The sequence below is a fragment of the Phaethon aethereus genome, assembly GCF_964289735.1.
Source record: "Phaethon aethereus genome assembly, chromosome: 3".
NCBI classification, from domain to species: domain Eukaryota; kingdom Metazoa; phylum Chordata; class Aves; order Phaethontiformes; family Phaethontidae; genus Phaethon; species Phaethon aethereus.
Window position 1 is genome coordinate 85,450,348 of NC_138576.1, and position 18,436 is coordinate 85,468,783.

Here is an 18,436-nt window from a genome sequence, read left to right on the forward strand (position 1 = left end):
TGCCTGGGGCATGTAAAACCATCAGTGCTGAGAAATTCAACAAAGATGGTCTCACAGACAACATCTGTGCAGCTGAACAGAAATCACTTGTTTCTAGGAAATGCAGGGAACTTACAAATCCTAACCCCACTACTAGAGTTTCTTTTTAGCATTGCAGAAGGCAAGTACATTGAATTTGTAGTTTAGTACCTCAAAATTTTAAGTGGGATCCAAGTCTCAGTACAGGTTATTTACAAGCTTACTACTCTGGTGAGCAGTTAAAGTGCCTGACTTAAGATGCAACTGATTGAAGCTTGCAGGCTTCAAGCTCTACTTCATTTTTTAAACTCAGAGTGCTGCTGAGCTCAGTAAGTCTGGCTGTCAGATCACCAGAAACTGGAAGAAAGCCAAAGGAAGAAATCACTCTATGTTTGGGCTCTTCTCAGCCTAAGCATCTGCTGTTTGCCACTGTTGAGAACAGGAAACTGGGTAGGCATAGCAGATCATACCAAGATTCCCTCTAGCTCATGCTAATGTAGTGATTCGAGAGCATCAAGAGTACAATACTACAAATGTGTTTGCCAATACCTGTATCTTTATCAAATTAAATTTGAGAAATCAGTTCAGTTTAGTTGTTGCTATGGGTAATCCTGTAGACACACCTGAAATGACCCGTGAAGAAAGTCAAACTCTTTGCTAAAACTATGAGGAAGAGTTACTGCTGGATAAAGGCAGACAGAAGCTCAGAAACTCAGTCTGAACCAGGGGATGAATTTTGATTTCTATTTGTGTTTTTATACCATGCTTATTACCACATAGTATCAGGGCAATTTCTACTAATATCTCAGTATCTTCCAATAATGGATTAAGTAATGCAAGTTACTTTTTGCCCTTCTCTCCTCACAGCTTTTCTACTTGAGGAATATGACAAAGTGAAGAGGCTTAGTGGTTAATATATACACTGCCAGAGATTTCATCCCACCTCTCTGTAGTATAATTGCCTTCTGCATTTGAAGTTTACTTTGGGGAAATGCATTCCACAGTTTCATCTAAGGCTTTGAAAGGCTCTGTCTCCTTCACAGAAACAGTTACTCCTTAGGGAGTTTCATTGTGTCTGAGAGCTTCAATTCCAAGCCCTAGCCTGAATGCAGTCAGAGCTGTATGTGTGATCAGTTATGCACCCAGATGATGAGGGCTGACTAAAGGCTAGCAGTGTGTGAATAACAGCTTAAGAAAAACACAAACAAATGTGCTGAGACAAGTCTATTTAACAATGTCAAAGAGGATCCCTCAAAAATAAATACCAAACAAGCTCTTGATATTTTTAGCATTTGTTCTGAATAGAACATATTCCCCTTTTCTCACTTTTCCTGTTTAAAAAAAAAAAATCACTGTAATAGCAAATACAACTAAATCCTTAAATATAAATCCTGTCCAATAGAACTTACCATATTGCTAGTGAATCTGTTCATGTATGCTGTGATGACACCAGATTTACTACCCGTGAACAGCTGACAACTGTCTGGCACCCAAGCACAACATGTCACCTTAGAAAGACAAAACAAAGCCAGAAAAAATTAGAACAGAAACTATTTTAACTGCTATTTTCATTGTGCCATAGCATTTGGTCAAACTGATTCTTTATTGCTTATCCCAAGAAAAGTTGTGTAAAATACCTAAGCTAGAGAAATCCAAGAATTAAAACATAACTGCTCTAGGTCATATTTGCTATTACTTCAGAACTACAGTAAAGAAGGAAATTCTGTGTAGCCCAGAATTCACAGCTAGAGATAGTACTGCAGACTTCTAGATCTACAGACAGATCATCAGCCAAAATCTTTTCAGTAGAATCTCACAAACCATCAAAGCATAACTGAGATTCTGCAGTGTCCCCTAACAACCTTTTAGACTACCTTTTTCAGAAGAGTCCTATACTATAGCGGAGTTCTGCTTCTAATGTGAGGCATCTAGAATTTCTTCCTGCATTCTTTTTTCTTGACCCAGAACTTAAGCTTTTATAGATCCACACCGATATTCCACAGGAGAAAAAAATCTACAAAAATCAAATGCATTCAAAAGGGATCTTTACCTAGTACAGGAACACATCCAGGAGGAAGACACACTGCAGCAATGAGGGATGCATTCCGAAGGTGAATCAAACAGATTAAGAACAGTTGTGTTTGGGTGCTCATCTCCAAGATTAAGATTTGTTATTTACCATAGGCTTTGCAAAAACAGAAGCAAGAGTACCTACTGCCAAGTCAGGCCACCACTTAAACAAGCAATATTGAACTGAAGACCAAGAGACTGATTTTTTTTACCTGATGGAACTGTGAACTCTGTATAAAGTTTACCGGAGGTTCACTTTGCTTGCTTTTCAGTCGTAAAATGTTATCAGCATATCCCCAGCTCAGGATAGCTGACCACTGAATATCAGTACTGTGCATGCTTCTCACACCTGAAGGAAGGCAAGTAATACTGTGTCACATATGGAACCCAAGATAGCTTTGATAGTCAACAATAAAAATCTCAGGTTCATGTTCTACCACAAGCTAGAATATAAAAACACCAAGTAAGAAAATAAGATATTTTCTGTTAGGCTATGGTTGAATCTAATGTACTATAAACAAACATAGTTTTCAGAGACTATGTAAACATTCAGTGTTCTCCAAAGAGAGTTTGCAACCTGGACAAAGCTTTTTTGAAGAAATGTCACATCTATCAGAAGTAGAAAAGAGGGGAAGAGGCTGACAATACTTCCCAGCTGGAGAAACAATTGTTTAACTTCAAGGAGAACGTTACTTACTTTTGTTGACTAAATGTGAAGCCATTTATTTTTAAAAATCCTTCACTAGTACATGTTACAAAGAAAACAAGAGTATCAGAACCTGTTTTTACATTATCAATAAGAACCCCTCCAAGGAGTGTATCTGGAAGCAGAAGATCCTTCACCTCTGCTTTTTACTGATAACTTTCCTCATTCTCTGCTTCTAAAAAACATTCCTTTAATTCTCCTTTCTGTTGCCACATGTCCTTTTCATTGTTTTTCAGTTCTTCTTGGACTGAATCTGCTGGCAAGTTCTAAAGTTAAATCCTCATGCTTCAGTCACCTCAATGAAAAATATCAACTTAATTACAGGATGCTTCTAATGTGGTTTTTAAAATTACAAGTAAAATCCACCCTCCAGGAAAGATACTACACATGTGTAAGCTGTTTCTGGATTTATAAAATCAATCTGTGGCAAAAGTGACTAGATTCAGGAATTTTGCTGGAGAAAAATAGTAGCATTAGATTTAAATCTTTTATAGCTCATTTTTGCATGTATTATGCATGTAGAGAATAAGCACAAATTCATACCTTGCTCCTTGCTATATATCATCAAAAGGCAAAACTTGCGGGACAAACCACAGATAGCTTTAGTTGGCAAAGCCTGGAGAGCGCCAAACCTTTCTCCGTGTGGTTGGCTAAAGCAGACAACAGGATCTGGAGCACTTGGGGAACCAACGTATTCTCCCCACTTCAAGCCTTTTATCCATGGCAAGGGACTCTAAAACAAGCACAAGTAAGGTTCAAATTAAAAGGTGGTAAAAAGTTCTCAGAAAAATATTATTTCATTAATAAAGGAGAATCATTCATATCACATTCCCATAAGCAATTACATGGTAAGGACTGCTGAAGTATTATAAAAATACTAGAAAGACAAATACAAAGCACTGTAGTATCATCAGCTAAACTATTAGCTTTAAGGCAGTTCTCCCACTTCAAGGGCTGCAATAGCAAGCTTGTAGTTCAGGTAGTTTAGTGAAAAATACTGATTCCTTTAAATGCAAGGATTCAGTTTCTCACTGGACTTTAGGGAAAACAAGCATTTGAAGTTGAGAAAATTGAACTGTCCTACCGACAACGGAAAAGTTGAGGATGGAACAAAGCACAGTATGTGTTTACCTACTACAAGTTTGCACACAGATTCCAGAATCCATCACTGAAAGTATAAAACTGGTTCAGTGAAATGCTTTCCAACCCCAATTTGCTATAACCAAAATAAATTCAGATCTATCTTCATTTGATACAAAATATATCACGAATGGATGAAAAGGATGAAAAGAGTTTTCACTATCACTTTACTAACTTTGTTTTCTTTACATTAGAATATGGGTAGTAAGTTGCAGTTTTAGGAAGAAAACTGTAAACATAAAGGTACAATAGTCACAGCATATGAATGTTAATTAAATCTTGCAAATCAAAATGACATACTGGATATATTATTTCTTTAGTGTGTTCTCTGGTTTCTCTGAAAGCAAACTGCACTAGTAATCCCATGGCAGCAGGAAGTTCTCCCTCCATGATAAGCCTGGATCCAGGTCTGTTAACATGTGCTGCGTGGAACAGCTGGCGAGGTGTTTGCCCATATGTTTTTATCATTGTTTCAAGGGCTCTTCTCTGAACAGGATCCTCAACAGCAGAAACATCCATCCCAAAATAGGTCTAGAGAAGGGAGGAAAAAAAAAGGGGAGAGGCAAGAATAAGCTTGTACAGTTTGTTTTTTGGGAAAGATCTCTCAACACAGGCACAGAAATTTAGAGGCAGATTCTTCAGCTGTTTGGTTAAGACTTTGACCAGAAGCCGTCCCACAATGGCTGTGCTGACTAAAGAGCCATTGAGAACAGTAACCTTGTCACCACTTCTTTTCTGGAAGTAACTACCACTTCATCATGTGAGCTGCTCCTACGTGTATTCCATAACTAATTTCTGTCAAAGAGGTTTTCTCAGCAGACCTTTAATAGTCTGTGCAAAATCAGAAGGGTTGCTGATGATAAACAAAAAATTGAAAAAGTTTGTTTTCTGTACCTTTTTAATTAACATATTAAACCTCTGGTTTGGGGTGGGGAGGGAGGAAGAACCTTCGTATTTCAGGAGAGTGGAAAGTCTTTCCTTTCTCTACTTATCTCTTTCATGTCTCTAATTGTGTACCACATACTTGTCCTCAGTCACACTGACAAAGGCCTTGACTTTTAACTTTAAAAAAGAATGAACACACTCACACAAACTTAGTATTTGAAATTTAAGGTAATAACTAAATCAATACTTCAGCACAAAAAAAGGAGAAGGAAGGAAAGCATTTGGATCGCTCCTTGAAGAGAAAAAGCCACCACTGACAAGTACTACTGTTTTATTAGCTCTTTCAGCCATGGAATGAACACTAAACACATGGAACACATCAGAATGCATTTGAAACCAGGACTGCCTGGCTGAGCAAACCTTGTGATAGTAAGGGCTGAAGCTAAAGAATACAGCCTGAGATATCCATGTTACAATGAAATAGTGAAACTCTGGAAGTCTTTACCATTAATTTACTGGAGGGGAAGTGATTATCAGAGTGACAAAATACAAGATGTATATGAAGGGAAGAACACAAATAATGAGCTCAGGGCAAATTGAACTATTTTAATTGTATCACAAGCTGCAGCACAATCTGCCTAAATGAAAGGCTTCTTTTGAATGAGATGGAAGCAAGTACACACAAACACAACACCTGTATACCACTGCGAACAACTACCCAGAAATTCTAAACCCCATACCTGATCATCGTCCATGCCTATCTCAACGCAAGAAAGTTGAACGCAAATTCACTAAGCCTCACAGCAGCCCCTGGGATCTTATCAGTTCCACACTGAAATGCTTAAAGCCTTTTCTTCAACACTTCAGGAGCAAGGAATCTTGCTTCATGCAGGATGTTTGCCAAGCAAATTGGACCGAACTTTCCCCTATTAAGTTACTAAGTACAATGAACACACACACTGCTTAACAAATACTTACTGCAGGATGAAAGACATTAATAGCCTGAACAGAGGCCTTGCCTTTTTGCTTATAACCAAACACCAAGTCAATCCAATGACAGATTGTCTGGGAAACATGGTCAGACTCCAAAGCCTGACGATGAATTAAGATGAATAGACGAGGATCATTACGAGCCCAGGGTGGAAGATTGACATGGTTAACTCTGTCACCATTTTGACGTACTCCAAAATCAAAACCTAGAAATGGGAGTAAGTGTTTCAGCATTTTAGTTGACAGTAACTTCAGAAAGGTCTTTATAGGGTTCTATGAAAGCTAGCCATTAAGCACAGTGAGTGACTGCTGATCAATGAAGCAGCACCATTAACAAGTCCCCCCCAAACACATTCAAGCTGTACATACTCATTCAAATGGAAAAAATTGGACAAAATTGGACAACAGGAAATTCCTTTGCACCTCTGACATAACTATGAAAAAACTGTCCTTAAGTCCTACATAACAGCTTTTTTAGCTTACCCCGCAAATTTGTGCCAGATTTCTCTCATACATCTACCACCTGACATTCAGCCAAGGGATATAAATATTCTCAGTTTCAACCCCTAGGTTCAACCATACAGCTGTTTTGGGTATATAGTTTTGTTATCCTCTTAGCATACCTTCTCTGTTAACTAGAAAGTCGGGAAGGTAGAAAAATTCTGGGATAAGCTCCTTTACGTCAGTCATTGATTCATATGAAGAGAGTCGCCAGGTTGTATTGGTAGAGTGAAAAGTTCTGTCTGGGATGTCAAAACTTTGATCTGTAAAGAAATGTACAGCTTTATGGTGTAGCTTGATAATTTCAGAATGGGTCTACTGTGAAAGCATACCAGATTTAGTTTTACTGAACTCGGCTATTTGGAATTGATAAACTGTGCTAAACAGAGTAACATATAGCATTCCCGGGTCACTGGGACAAGGCCCAGATGTGAAATGCAAATGCAAAAGTAACCTTACCTTGATAGGCTAAAAACATTTTAGTAAAAGGTGGCAGTCTAACTAGAAAATGAAGCACAGTTCCACTGTTGGAATAATGAGATCCATAGTGATACGGTTGTACAGGAGGCATTGGATCATCCTCTCGTGCTCCTTTACGGTACTCTTCTTCCAAATACTAGAGAAGTAATAAGAAAAAAAGAAAAATCAAATCTCCTACTTAGGCTGTGTTCCAATAACAAAAATAAGAGCTTGCCTAAGTTGTTTAGCAATAAAACTTAAAACTTTTAGAGGAACGTATAAAAGTTTTTTGGAATCAAATACACTTTAAGTGTCTGGAGACGAGATCACTTTTACAATCCAGTTAGGTATTAAAGTCTTAAGCCAATTTAAGTTACATGTTTTCTGTTACTTGCTACTTTTGTTCCCCCCCTCCCCTCTTGTTTTCTAACACAGCAGAGTCATTGTACAGGCTTTTCAATGGTAAACAGAAAAAACAGTATTTGCAAATAATACACTAGACCATGATGATATAGACATAAGTTTGAAGGTCCAGCTGCAAGTGCTTTCATTCCCCAGCATGTTATTTCCTACAGCCTTTGAAACATTCTAAAGAGCAAAAAAACCCAAAAAAACCCACAAAAAAACCCCACACACAACATCAAAGAGCACTGTAATCATAGTAGGGCACGTTAAAATAACAAAGTACTTGAGGGAAAACAGTTTTTCTGTTATAAAACCACAAGTTCCACTGAAGTAATTTCAAATAAACAGCAATAAGTTATCTTCCTGATCTTTAGGGATCTTTAAAGGTATGTATGTTCATGTTAGAAGACACCAACTTAACATCCTCAGCAGGCATCACATGGAAAGACTAAATTGATTTATGATTTTAGGTACAGGAACAGACAAACACAGGTTCAAAGCATGTTATAAATAACAGTTCCCAGGAAATGTAGCATACCAGAAATGAGAATTCCACAGGCACAAAATACTGGATTTATGGTTTCTTTCCCCCCTCCATGAATATGTTAAAAAATTAAAGCCTCCATATCATTTATACACAGGAAAAAGGCAAGAAGCAAAAATTACCCAAATTACCTTATAAGTATCCACATAACGATCCTCTTTTTCTTTAGACTGCACAGCTATCGGTTTGACCAGATTTCTGTAACAGAATTAGTACTGATATCTTGTCATTTTTATAAAGATGTCAATTTACACCACTTAATAATACATTAAGAATAACGCCTTTAATATTATGAAAAGGACAAGCAAAACTTAATAGCACTTTACAAGAGAGTTCAGAAAATCAAAAGGCCACTTCTAGTTAGTGCTGAAGGCAAACTCAGATCCATAGGCTACCCCATTGCACAGTAACAGGCAAGCAAATGCAAAGCACCTCTATCACATCCGAGGCATCATATAAAGGCAAAGACTTTGTGCACACAAATGTTAAATCGGCTTAACAGAAAAGTATTAGGGTGGGACAATTCACTTGGATCTAGTCACAATGAAGACAACATGGTTTTATAACTGGCCAAATAATTTACATTATTTCCTTTTCTATTTAATTTTCACTAATAGGCCTGGAAGTCTTCAATCATGTCAATTTAAACATACAGTTTTTATTTAAATCTGTGGGCTATACATATCCTATTAAGACAGTATGTAAGTCCAATTTATCGCATCCTTTGAATATACACTCATACTACTAAGCATTTTATTTAAATATCTGAAGTGAAGCAGCCACTTATCATGAAAAGTCCAAGTTATTATGGATGAGGCTTGTCCCTGAATAGTTCCATTCATGTATGTGTGCAGATTAGTACAACAAAGTTAAAAAGCTATACTGGATGATCAGTTCAAGTATTTGGAAATAACCAGTTCCAAACATTTCATATTACCTATATACCGATGGATCATTTAGGTCCAGCGTTTCATTGGTGTAGTCAGAAAGTATAAAAGGAAATACTGGATATTGCATGAGATCATTGAAGGAACGGCCCGCATGTTTGTTTAAATGAGTCAGATATTCAAAGTTAGTAATCTGTCCTGTGCACCACAGGTGGGTCAAAGCAGTAATGTTTCCATATTCCAAAAGGTTAGGCAAATTGTTAGTTAAGATGTTGTGGTACACATCATCACGGACCTAGAAGAAAACACCATAGATTTAATCATATAATTAAAAAAAGCTTAAAACTACCAAGACTTCGTAAGTTTCTCTCATTTTACAAATTTCCAGATATCTGCTGTAATAGAATAATGTGTAGTATTACTAAGATTCTTTAATATCTTAATACATCAGAGATGTGCTTTACAACATGATCGTGTTTGTCTAGATGTCTAGCTGAGCAAAGTTTGTTCAAAGGTATTAGGCAGAATTTAATTAGCCCATGCAACAGGTTGTCTTAAGAACTAATGCATGAATCCACGTTATGAAGACACAGCAAAAGACTTTGATATACTATTACATATAGGTGCCACATTACCTTTGTATTATCAAAAGCCAAGAGTAAAGTTCTGCCATTTGTTAGAAATATTTCCACAGCATTGTCTCTTAACTGCCACCAGCGCTTATGAACTTCCTTAATTTCCTCATAGGTCCAAGAAAATGACGCTGGTTCAGTTTCTCCATGAAAACTCTGCAGAATTTGCAATTGAAAAATTATTTTAACTAGTAGATTTTCCAAACAAGAAACCCTTCAATGCGGCCAGTTTATAACCATACAGCATATTGTAAGGCAAACTTAATTTTGCTGTGATGCTTTAAGACATTGTTGTGATTTTCTTCATACACGTTTCCCATCCTTTGCTCTCCTCAAGGCGGTGGGCCGAACATCACGCATGCTCCTCAACTGCTCCAGTTCCCTATCCAACCCTAGCAGCAATGCCATACTTTCACTTTAGCTCTTAAGCTAAAATATTGGACAGCCAACCACAGCAAGCAAAGCTTTGCCATGAATCTTAATTCTGATAGTTTTGTAAAGGACAAAGCAGCAAAACAGCTGGCAAGATCTTAAACCACAGAAGCTGTGTGCTTCATGGATGCAAGGAAGAGCTCCCTGAAAACAGTTTAAAACTTTCAGTAGTATAACCCATATCTTGATTTTTTTTTTTTTTAAGTCTGTTGGATGTATAAACTTAAATAATACATCAGAGCCTTTGTATATCAGAAGGATTAGGTCAGTTGCAGTTTCCTCCATGAAAGAGTTTCCTCTCTTGTGTAGAATAAGGGGGGAGCTAGAACATCCTATATAACGAAAAATTCAAGAATCAAATGCTGTAGAGAACAGCACAATTCATACACTTGTGAGTTTCTGTACTTCCTAGCACTCCCATTTCCAGTAAGGCAAATTATCTCAGGTGCAGACCAAAGCAAGCTCTGCACACTTAATACTGATGAACTCAGAGCAATGGACAGCAAGGTGCAGAAGCCTCCCCACATCACCCCCTCCTCGTTCTGTCCCACCCCCAGGCCAACATCATTCCTGTTTTTTTGCTATCACCACTGACTCCACAGCCAGGGGCAACAGAAGCAACACTGAACCCAAACTAATCAGTTTTGCTGGCCTTGTCCACAGACCTCTAACTAGTACTCCGGCAATCTCAGTGGCAGCAGACAAAAGCTACTCATGGTCATAGTCTGGAAAAGGTAAAGCTGGACAATATGCTCTAATACTTACCGAATTTTCAATTGTGTCTGAAGCATTGTCTTCAACAAAATACATGCCACATTTTCCTGAAGGAAAAATAGTTGCAAAAAGGTACATGTTATTACTATTTGTATAATGCATCTTAGTGATATATAAAAAGTGTCCAGGAGTTAAGAATACTATGAATAGTACCTGGGCAAGACAGTACTTGATAGAAATACAATTTATCATTCCACATCTTTTAGCGAGTGGTCTGCAACTTTAAAACTTAACTGCAGTCCAAATAGCGCTCATACAAACAGTAGGGAAGAATTATATAAAGTATATAATCTGTAAGTCATCAGGCAACAGCTCAATTACTTTAAAAAAAAATCAGCCAAGTTCATATAGAAGCTTATACAAAACAAAGATAGTTCTACTTACCTAGCAACAGTTCACCAGCAGTCTCTCTAGAAGGTGCTACGCTTACACATCTTCGATTCACTCTGAAATATTTCAAAGTGTATTATTGCTTATGGATTTATGTACCTTTCAGCACATACCTAGGACTACCAGCCTCAAAGGCTACAGTTGAAGCAAAACTTTTCAACACCATGACTCTAATGGTTCAAATCCCAAGGAGGGCAAGAAAACAGAACCTCAACTTTCTAGACTTGCACATTAGTGTATTTGTATTTATTTCTTTGTGCATTCTCTGCAGTCATTTTAGGCAGTATTAGTACCTGTAATAGGTGGAAAATTGCCACAACTGCAGAGTTGAGTAACACAATGGTAAAAGCAGAGAGGATAAAAAACACAATTTACTCTTGAGCACTGATAGAAAGACCTACCAGATCTAGTAGCATTGCTTGTCTTAGGCATCTACATGACAAATAAGTAAAGAAATCCCATCAGGTTATCCCATAGAAGCCCCATCCCCATATCACACCAGATGGTATTTGCTTTCACTGATTTTTGAAGGCATGGAGATAGACTGTCTTAAGACTGAGAAAATGTACATGTTGGTAGCTCTGATCTTTTGCTTGTGAGTATAGCAAAAAGCCTACCATTTTCGACATTCATCTCTTATCTCACTTGATTTTTTTTTAAATGTTTGCTTAGACAAAAAAGTGAGGAGAACTATTTCTTTGGAATGGGAGAAGGTGGGAAAGAGGTAAATGTCACCCAAACCTTACCTTATATGTTCACTTGCAGCTTTGTCCTTTACAGTAGAAGAATGAGAAGAATACGTTTTGTCTTCAAATAAATAAGATAACGGAGTTTTTATCACACCTATAAAAAAATCCCACAAATAAGGCACTAGCAGTCATTACAATTCAGATATACTCCTAGATGATGTTATAATTACCTTCCTGTTTCTGCCTGTCTGGGAGAAGGTACTTGTTTGGAATAGTTAGATAGCACCTCTGCAAGCGGCGCCTTTCTCTGTTTGGGCCCTCTGTTGGATCCAGTTGCCAAGAAGTTGGGTAATAGACTGGGTCATACCAGAGTGCTCTGAAAAAAAAACACGTTTGAGTTTGGCAGCAGAGGCAATATATACACTTATTCATTTTGGTTTTCTTTAAATAGTAGCAAGGCAAAAGTTTCACATTAGTACACTGGGCAATTATTTCTGAAAAAGTATCAAAAGACTGAATTCTGTAGTTTATTTTAATGAGCTATCTATCCCACTGACTACTTATGAGCGACACTCATAACTTCAAGACTGCTCTTGAAGTTACTAATTCTGATGAAAACAGCAATACATTGCATCTAATATTTTGAAAACTCAGCTGCCGCAAACATGACATAATACTAATTCTACAGTGGTAAAAACAGCATTGTTTGGTTTCTTGTCAAGACTTAACATCTTCTGCTCTATGCAGATTAGGGAACACAGTATCTGGAGGCTAATGTGAATAACATTACCCAAAAAGTGTTTTTTCACTCCATCAAGGTAATGGAAGATACGAAAACATTTTTGACATTCTTCTTTCTATTAGGCACAGCAAAATATATCTGACAAAAACCTGTCTAAATGGCATAGAAATACTATTTAGCTACTCACCCTAAAAAGTAGGAGAATAAACCAAGTATTTTACAAGACTTTAACCATCAGATGATTAGCAGAAGTAAATAATTCTAATTTTAATATCATCTACATTTCATGTGCCTCTAAGTGGAATGAGAAGCACACATCAGTCATGGAGTCTCTCTTGCTTTTTCACTGAGATGAGAGAACAACTTACCGATCATGGGTAAGCTGCTGAACAAGTTCCTGCCAATGTCTGCTGGCACTAAGCTCTGCCTTGTACATGCCCCTGATGTGCTGGATTACTTTCTTTCTTTCCATTCCTTGTGACAGAGACACAGCTTGTGTGATGTCTCCAGCTATTTTAGAAATGTCTTTAGATTTTGTATCCAGGCGTTGAAAGAGACTAAGGAAAAAAAGTTTTAAAGTGTCAAATAAACACACTGAAAAAAGGGAAGGCAAGACACCAAAAAACCTTATAAAATACAATCAGTTTGGCAGTAGGTATCCATAGTTCTTGTTACAGCAGATGCAGAGCAACATAGCCTACAATCTTCACGAGGCTCATGAATAACTTCTGCTTCTTAGCCTTCAAAAAAGCTATTCCTTGTGGCCAAAGACAAGACAAGCCAATCCGAAGATCAATGGCTATACATTAGCATGCTTTACTAAACATATACTCATTGCAATAACATTCTGAAGAACAGTAATTTACCACTGCTCAAATCTCTTAAGTTATTCAACATAGTAAAGTCTTATCACTTATCCGGACAGACTTGACTAAGCTGACCTTTACAGCTACTACAGTTGCCTACGTTGAAGCTTGAAGCTCATTGGGTGTGCATCTCAAATCTGATTTCTATGTCAAAGACTAAAATGTAAAATAACGGAAAAAATCTCTTAATCTACCACAAGCTAGCCAAATTTACATTATGCCAAGTAGCAGCAGTATGTAGCTCACAAAAGTGTTCTAATACTGTGCTGAATATAATGATATTTTATTCATTGAAGATCAGGGTTAGTTGCAGGGACTTTTTTGCCTTACATTTAATTGCACAGACCACAGCAACATGAAAGGTGATTGGACAGATAACAGCTGTAAAACCAAGGGTGAAATGCCAAATGTGCAAAAAATGATTCAGTATTCTGAAGTTCAGACAATGCCATTTATTATACAACCTATCAAAATGCATACACCTGCAATCAAGCTATTTTTATAATGGTAAAATAAAAACCTGAATGCTAGCAGTACTGTTAATTTGAAAAAACATCTGTAATAATCATATAAGGCAACTTTGCAATGGGGTGTACTGAACAGAGAACATTCTTACAGAGTTCTTGCAGCCCCCTTAAGGCAGCACTTACTTTTGCCGATTATTAGCCATTGTCTTCTCCCAAGCAGCTTTGTTTACACCTTCTTCCATCTCATATTTCTTCTGATCCTGAATGGAAGTTTTATACATTACTTTTTTTTCCCCACACACACAGATGGACAAAAGGCAGCAGAGGCTAAAGGATATTCCAATTTAAAAAAAGACGACTGACAAAACTGTTCAACTGGTATCTTCACAGCACTTAAAACTATCAAGACTTCATTTCAATTACTCCGGTTTTATTATATTTAGATTTAAATTTTTTTTTCCAAGGAAACAATTTTTTCTCCTGTCAATGAGAGATACTAGTAGCTTATTATGCATGCTCACCTTTGCCTGCATTAAGTAATATGCTCAACCAAGAAGTATTGATGTGTAAACTTGCTGTGAAGCGCTGAATATGTGACAAATATTCATAACCCAAAGAAAATCCCCAAATGCATAACCCATGCACCAAACAAACAAAACCACTATCTGCAGTAAAACTCTGACCCCATATAACAGACAATTGTCTCAAATATACCCACTCTTTGAAGTAAAGTTTTTATTTACAAACCTCTTTCAAAGCTTTTATTAGATCTGGTTTTGGTCGTGGGTTTAGGGGAATGCATTTATAGCCACAACATTTTAATGTATTCACAAAGTCTCCTGCTGCTCTTTGTTGTTCTTTGGTCATTTCATCACTGTGATTGTACATTAATTCGTATAAATAGAGCACTAATTTAGGTCCATGCTAGAAGATGAAAAGGCAAGAGGAGGAGAAAAAAAGATGCATAGTCATTTTCATTTCCACAATACAATACTGAGCAGTTTTTTCCTCCAACTTCATTCCCTTTTGTAGTCAGCCTGGACAGATTTCTCCCACTATTTTTGTCTGTGATTTAAAGAAAACAACTGCTTTAATGTTTGAAAACAAACTTTTATAAAACTAGAAAGAACATGCTGAATTTAATCCTCCACATGACAAAACTTCCTCAGCATCTTGTGACTTTTCAAATGGCTTACAGGAAAACTAGGTTTCTTTTCCAAGTACCCAGCTCCTGCAGCCTTGTTTATACTTAAGGAAATATGTGCCACAGACTCCTAATTCTGCCTGTTAAGAATGCTACACCTTGTTTGATCAATCAAATTAGAGCTGACAGATAATGAAATTAAGCAGACAGACCATAAGTGCACACAACATGACACTCCCCAAGGAAGCCATCGCTAGTACATCAGCTGTCTTCTTACAGGTGAAAGTGTTAATTTAATTGAATAATGTATACATGATCAGAAATGTGTAAGTGTTATGGGTTCATCCAGTAAGTACTTTCTCTCCTTAGTATACAGTGACTCAGACTGTGGCATGTCTTACATCATTTATTTCACTCTTGCAGTTCCTGAAGATCTCAAACAGCAACATGCCTACCCAATTCCTGATCATGGCTCTAAGAAGTGCTTTCTCTCAAGCTTGCACTAACATAGAGTACAATCAAAATAGCTTTTTCCTGACAAACCCAGAAAAGCAGGGAGAAACTGTTCAGCTATTTGAGTTAAGAACATAGAATACACAATCCCACTTTAAGAATTAATAAAGGCTAAATAAGAAAAGAGTACTGCTTTGGTTGAGGACTGGCTGCCTCAAAATCTAGCAGCAATCAGTTCTTACAAGTTTCAGGAAGTCTGCAGTTAGAGTTCCAAGGCAATGGTAATTCCTTCATTAGCCTGCTTTTCAGGGTACCTGAAGAATTTTGCTGAGAATGCTGGAAGTTCGTGTTATAACTAGTACTGCTTTTTGTTTCTGCACTATACGGGAGATGTGATGTTTGATGTGCTACAGGGCCAACATACCCAGACATAATCCTATCTTACCTCTTACAAAACTATCTACCCTCAGGATAATATAGCAATGGCAGAAGTACAGACAGGCACTTTGTATGACATGACTTTGTCATGACACTAAACATTGCTAAAACAGCAGTGAACAACTTTATCCACATACATTTCTAAATAATTGTAAAATTTAAACAAGAAAATTGAATACAGGTTTTACAATCTTCTCTGAAACCCTCTTGAGCTTACTTGCAAAGTTGTGCTAAGACAGTCACGTATTATGTCTTGATGGTTTACTTCATGTACCATCTCCAAAGCCTGCTTTCTCTCTTGCAGTGGCCTTGTCGGAGACAAGTTGTGCACAAGAAGCCTCCCAAGTTGCGTACGGAACATGTCCTTACATGACAAGAGGATTCTCTTCCACTGCTGCTTCGGTGTGTTCATTCTGCTGGTGCTCTAAGTAGAAGAGACACTTTTAACGTTACAGGGCTAGGGCTTCCTTTTACCAAGTTTTCCACATCAAAAAACAAACACAATTAATATGATCAAAATGTAAGACAATGAAGATTTATTTACGAAAATAAGTATTTCGTTTTAGTTTACTGATTATTATTACTGGTTAAGAGGCATTCTACTAAAAATGAAACAAGGGTTTGTTCATTTAACAAAATAAGCATTTTTTCTCAGTCTGTCAATATTAGGAATGCAATTCCTAGATAAACTGAATATTCAGTTAGAGGGACTATACAACAATCCAAAAAGTGAAAATTGTGAGGTAGAGGGTTTAAGAAAATCAAAGGGGTTTTTTGTTTGCTTATTTTAATGAATAGCCCTTCTACATTAGTCACTAGTTTCTGAATGGATTACCTCAAAAGATTAGAAACCAGGCACTGGATTGAGGTGATCGTGCTCACAAAAATAAACTTGCCATCTTTGAAAAGTACTACAAATATGGCATGATAGAAAGATAACAGACCTAACAAACTTAATTTTCCAGAGCTAGGAAGAAAATTAGGTTGAGCTACTTTTTATAAAGATGACCTAAGAGAAATAAAGAGGCAAGCAGCAGTAAGTTAAGTTTTCCAATAAAATAATTTGAAATTACCCAAGTGAAACCTGATCACCTTGGAAAGGCTGACAAGCTAACACCTGTATGCTCAGCCCCTTGGCAACAATTGGAAAAAAGCTCCCCTTCCTCTCAGTTACATGACCAACTCTAAAATATATCATAGACAGAAATTGCTCAGAAATTCTGTATTATACGTGGGTGCACAGCAGGCTCCAGCAAACCTAGACCTTGAGGTTTAGGAGACAAAGCAAAATTATGGACTACATGGAAGTCTATTTAACCTTTGTGTGCTTGTTAAAGAAGCAGAATTTTGCTAAATGTTAGAGTAACAATCAGAACAGATGCGTTTATTATTTTTATTATTTTACAATAATTCTTCTTTTACAATAATTGAGAAGCCAAACAGAGTTTTTAATGTCACAGCTGATTTGACAGAGGCAGTAAGAAAAGCATTTAGGGACAGAAGACTGTATGCATAAAAAGTTCCTAATAAAGGAACCTTAAGAAATATAATTAATGGTGACAACATCTAATTACTTACAAGGGATACTTTGATTCCTTCCACCAACATTTTGATCATTTCTTTAAGAAAAGGATTTGTTCTGCTAGGCAGTTCTTGCTGGCTTTCCTCTTCAGGAACTTCCAGCTGGGATGCCGAAAGCCTGCTTTGACTTGTGGTTTCTGTTATACCCAGTATATCAAGGCACTCTTCAGTAGATGCTGGAAATTTAAGAGGCATATATTGATCATACCATCTCAAGCAAGACAATCCTATGATCTTTTAGTTGGCATTAAATCAAATATTGCCTTTACTACTATACTTCAAAAAGTTTTAAATATAAAAAAGTAGTCCTTATTTCAATTGCCTTATGAACCAATTTATTCAGCATTTACAATTAATCACAGAGTCATCCAATTATTTGTCCCACATGCTAAATTCTTTCTCTTGCTTCTGTGGAATTTGAACTAGCCCTCAAAGTCATTGAATCTTGGTAATAAATGTAGCTATTTCATAGAAACAGGCAAACTGATGCAGTTTAAGAGAGCAGATGCTCCCTTTGGCAGAGTTAAATCTTCAGGTAATAATTCAGGCAGTTAACACATGAATGGACTAATGTAGAATTAAGATAACTTGTTTAGTTCATTCAGATAAAAGCTGTATCCAGATTGTCAGTCACATAATACCGTAAGACAAATCGCTGAGAGAATGATGTTTTATGGTTAAATCCATTAAACTAGCACCAACGGTATTACTTCCCTCTCAAACACTTCAACACTCCAAAGGCAAGAAGCCATTTTTCATACAGCACTACACTGGCTCTGTCAAAACAGGAATTAACAGAAAGAAATCCTACCTAAATAAATGAGCCTGTTAACAGCTAGAACAGTTAGCCTCTGTAACCTTTGTACAAACTCAGTCTCAGTGGCTTGGATAGGATTTTCTTGGCTCATTCTCCGCTGCATCATCATGTTGAATTCCTCACTGGCTAGTGAACGCATTTTCATCAGCAGAGCATCAGACTGAGCAAGTGAAAACTTTCTGGAGCCTTTAAGTAGAGAAGCATTAATAGCATTGTACTAAAGTGCACAAAAAATTAATCACTCCACAGCTGCTTTCATCCAAAGCGTTCACATCATTTAAGGAAACCAAAAATTTGAAATACATTAATATTTAGGGGACACAAGCATCATTTGGGTGTCTTAAAAGTTTTTCTATTTGAAAATAAATATATAAAATTCAAAAAGTGATACCATGAAATGAGTTAG

At 37.0% G+C, this 18,436-nt stretch overlaps 1 protein-coding gene across 2 annotated transcripts in view; it reads right to left on the reverse strand.

Annotated features, from left to right (window-relative positions):
• The window catches only part of LYST (lysosomal trafficking regulator), a gene marked incomplete at its 5' end in the record, with an annotated part of 67,711 nt that overhangs the window by 6,344 nt on the left and 42,931 nt on the right, over window positions 1-18,436 (reverse strand). The window contains 20 exons of one of the 2 annotated variants that reach the window (XM_081997200.1): window positions 1,428-1,526; window positions 2,301-2,437; window positions 3,338-3,527; window positions 4,235-4,465; window positions 5,798-6,015; window positions 6,433-6,573; window positions 6,770-6,926; window positions 7,850-7,916; window positions 8,656-8,900; window positions 9,241-9,393; window positions 10,435-10,490; window positions 10,828-10,889; window positions 11,580-11,676; window positions 11,753-11,898; window positions 12,633-12,821; window positions 13,781-13,848; window positions 14,345-14,521; window positions 15,850-16,056; window positions 17,211-17,389; window positions 18,025-18,216. In XM_081997200.1, the coding sequence (XP_081853326.1) occupies window positions 1,428-1,526; window positions 2,301-2,437; window positions 3,338-3,527; window positions 4,235-4,465; window positions 5,798-6,015; window positions 6,433-6,573; window positions 6,770-6,926; window positions 7,850-7,916; window positions 8,656-8,900; window positions 9,241-9,393; window positions 10,435-10,490; window positions 10,828-10,889; window positions 11,580-11,676; window positions 11,753-11,898; window positions 12,633-12,821; window positions 13,781-13,848; window positions 14,345-14,521; window positions 15,850-16,056; window positions 17,211-17,389; window positions 18,025-18,216 (3,011 nt within the window). Of the gene's footprint in view, window positions 1-1,427; window positions 1,527-2,300; window positions 2,438-3,337; window positions 3,528-4,234; window positions 4,466-5,797; window positions 6,016-6,432; window positions 6,574-6,769; window positions 6,927-7,849; window positions 7,917-8,655; window positions 8,901-9,240; window positions 9,394-10,434; window positions 10,491-10,827; window positions 10,890-11,579; window positions 11,677-11,752; window positions 11,899-12,632; window positions 12,822-13,780; window positions 13,858-14,344; window positions 14,522-15,849; window positions 16,057-17,210; window positions 17,390-18,024; window positions 18,217-18,436 lie in introns of both variants that reach the window. The other variant, XM_081997199.1, reaches the window with a different exon arrangement.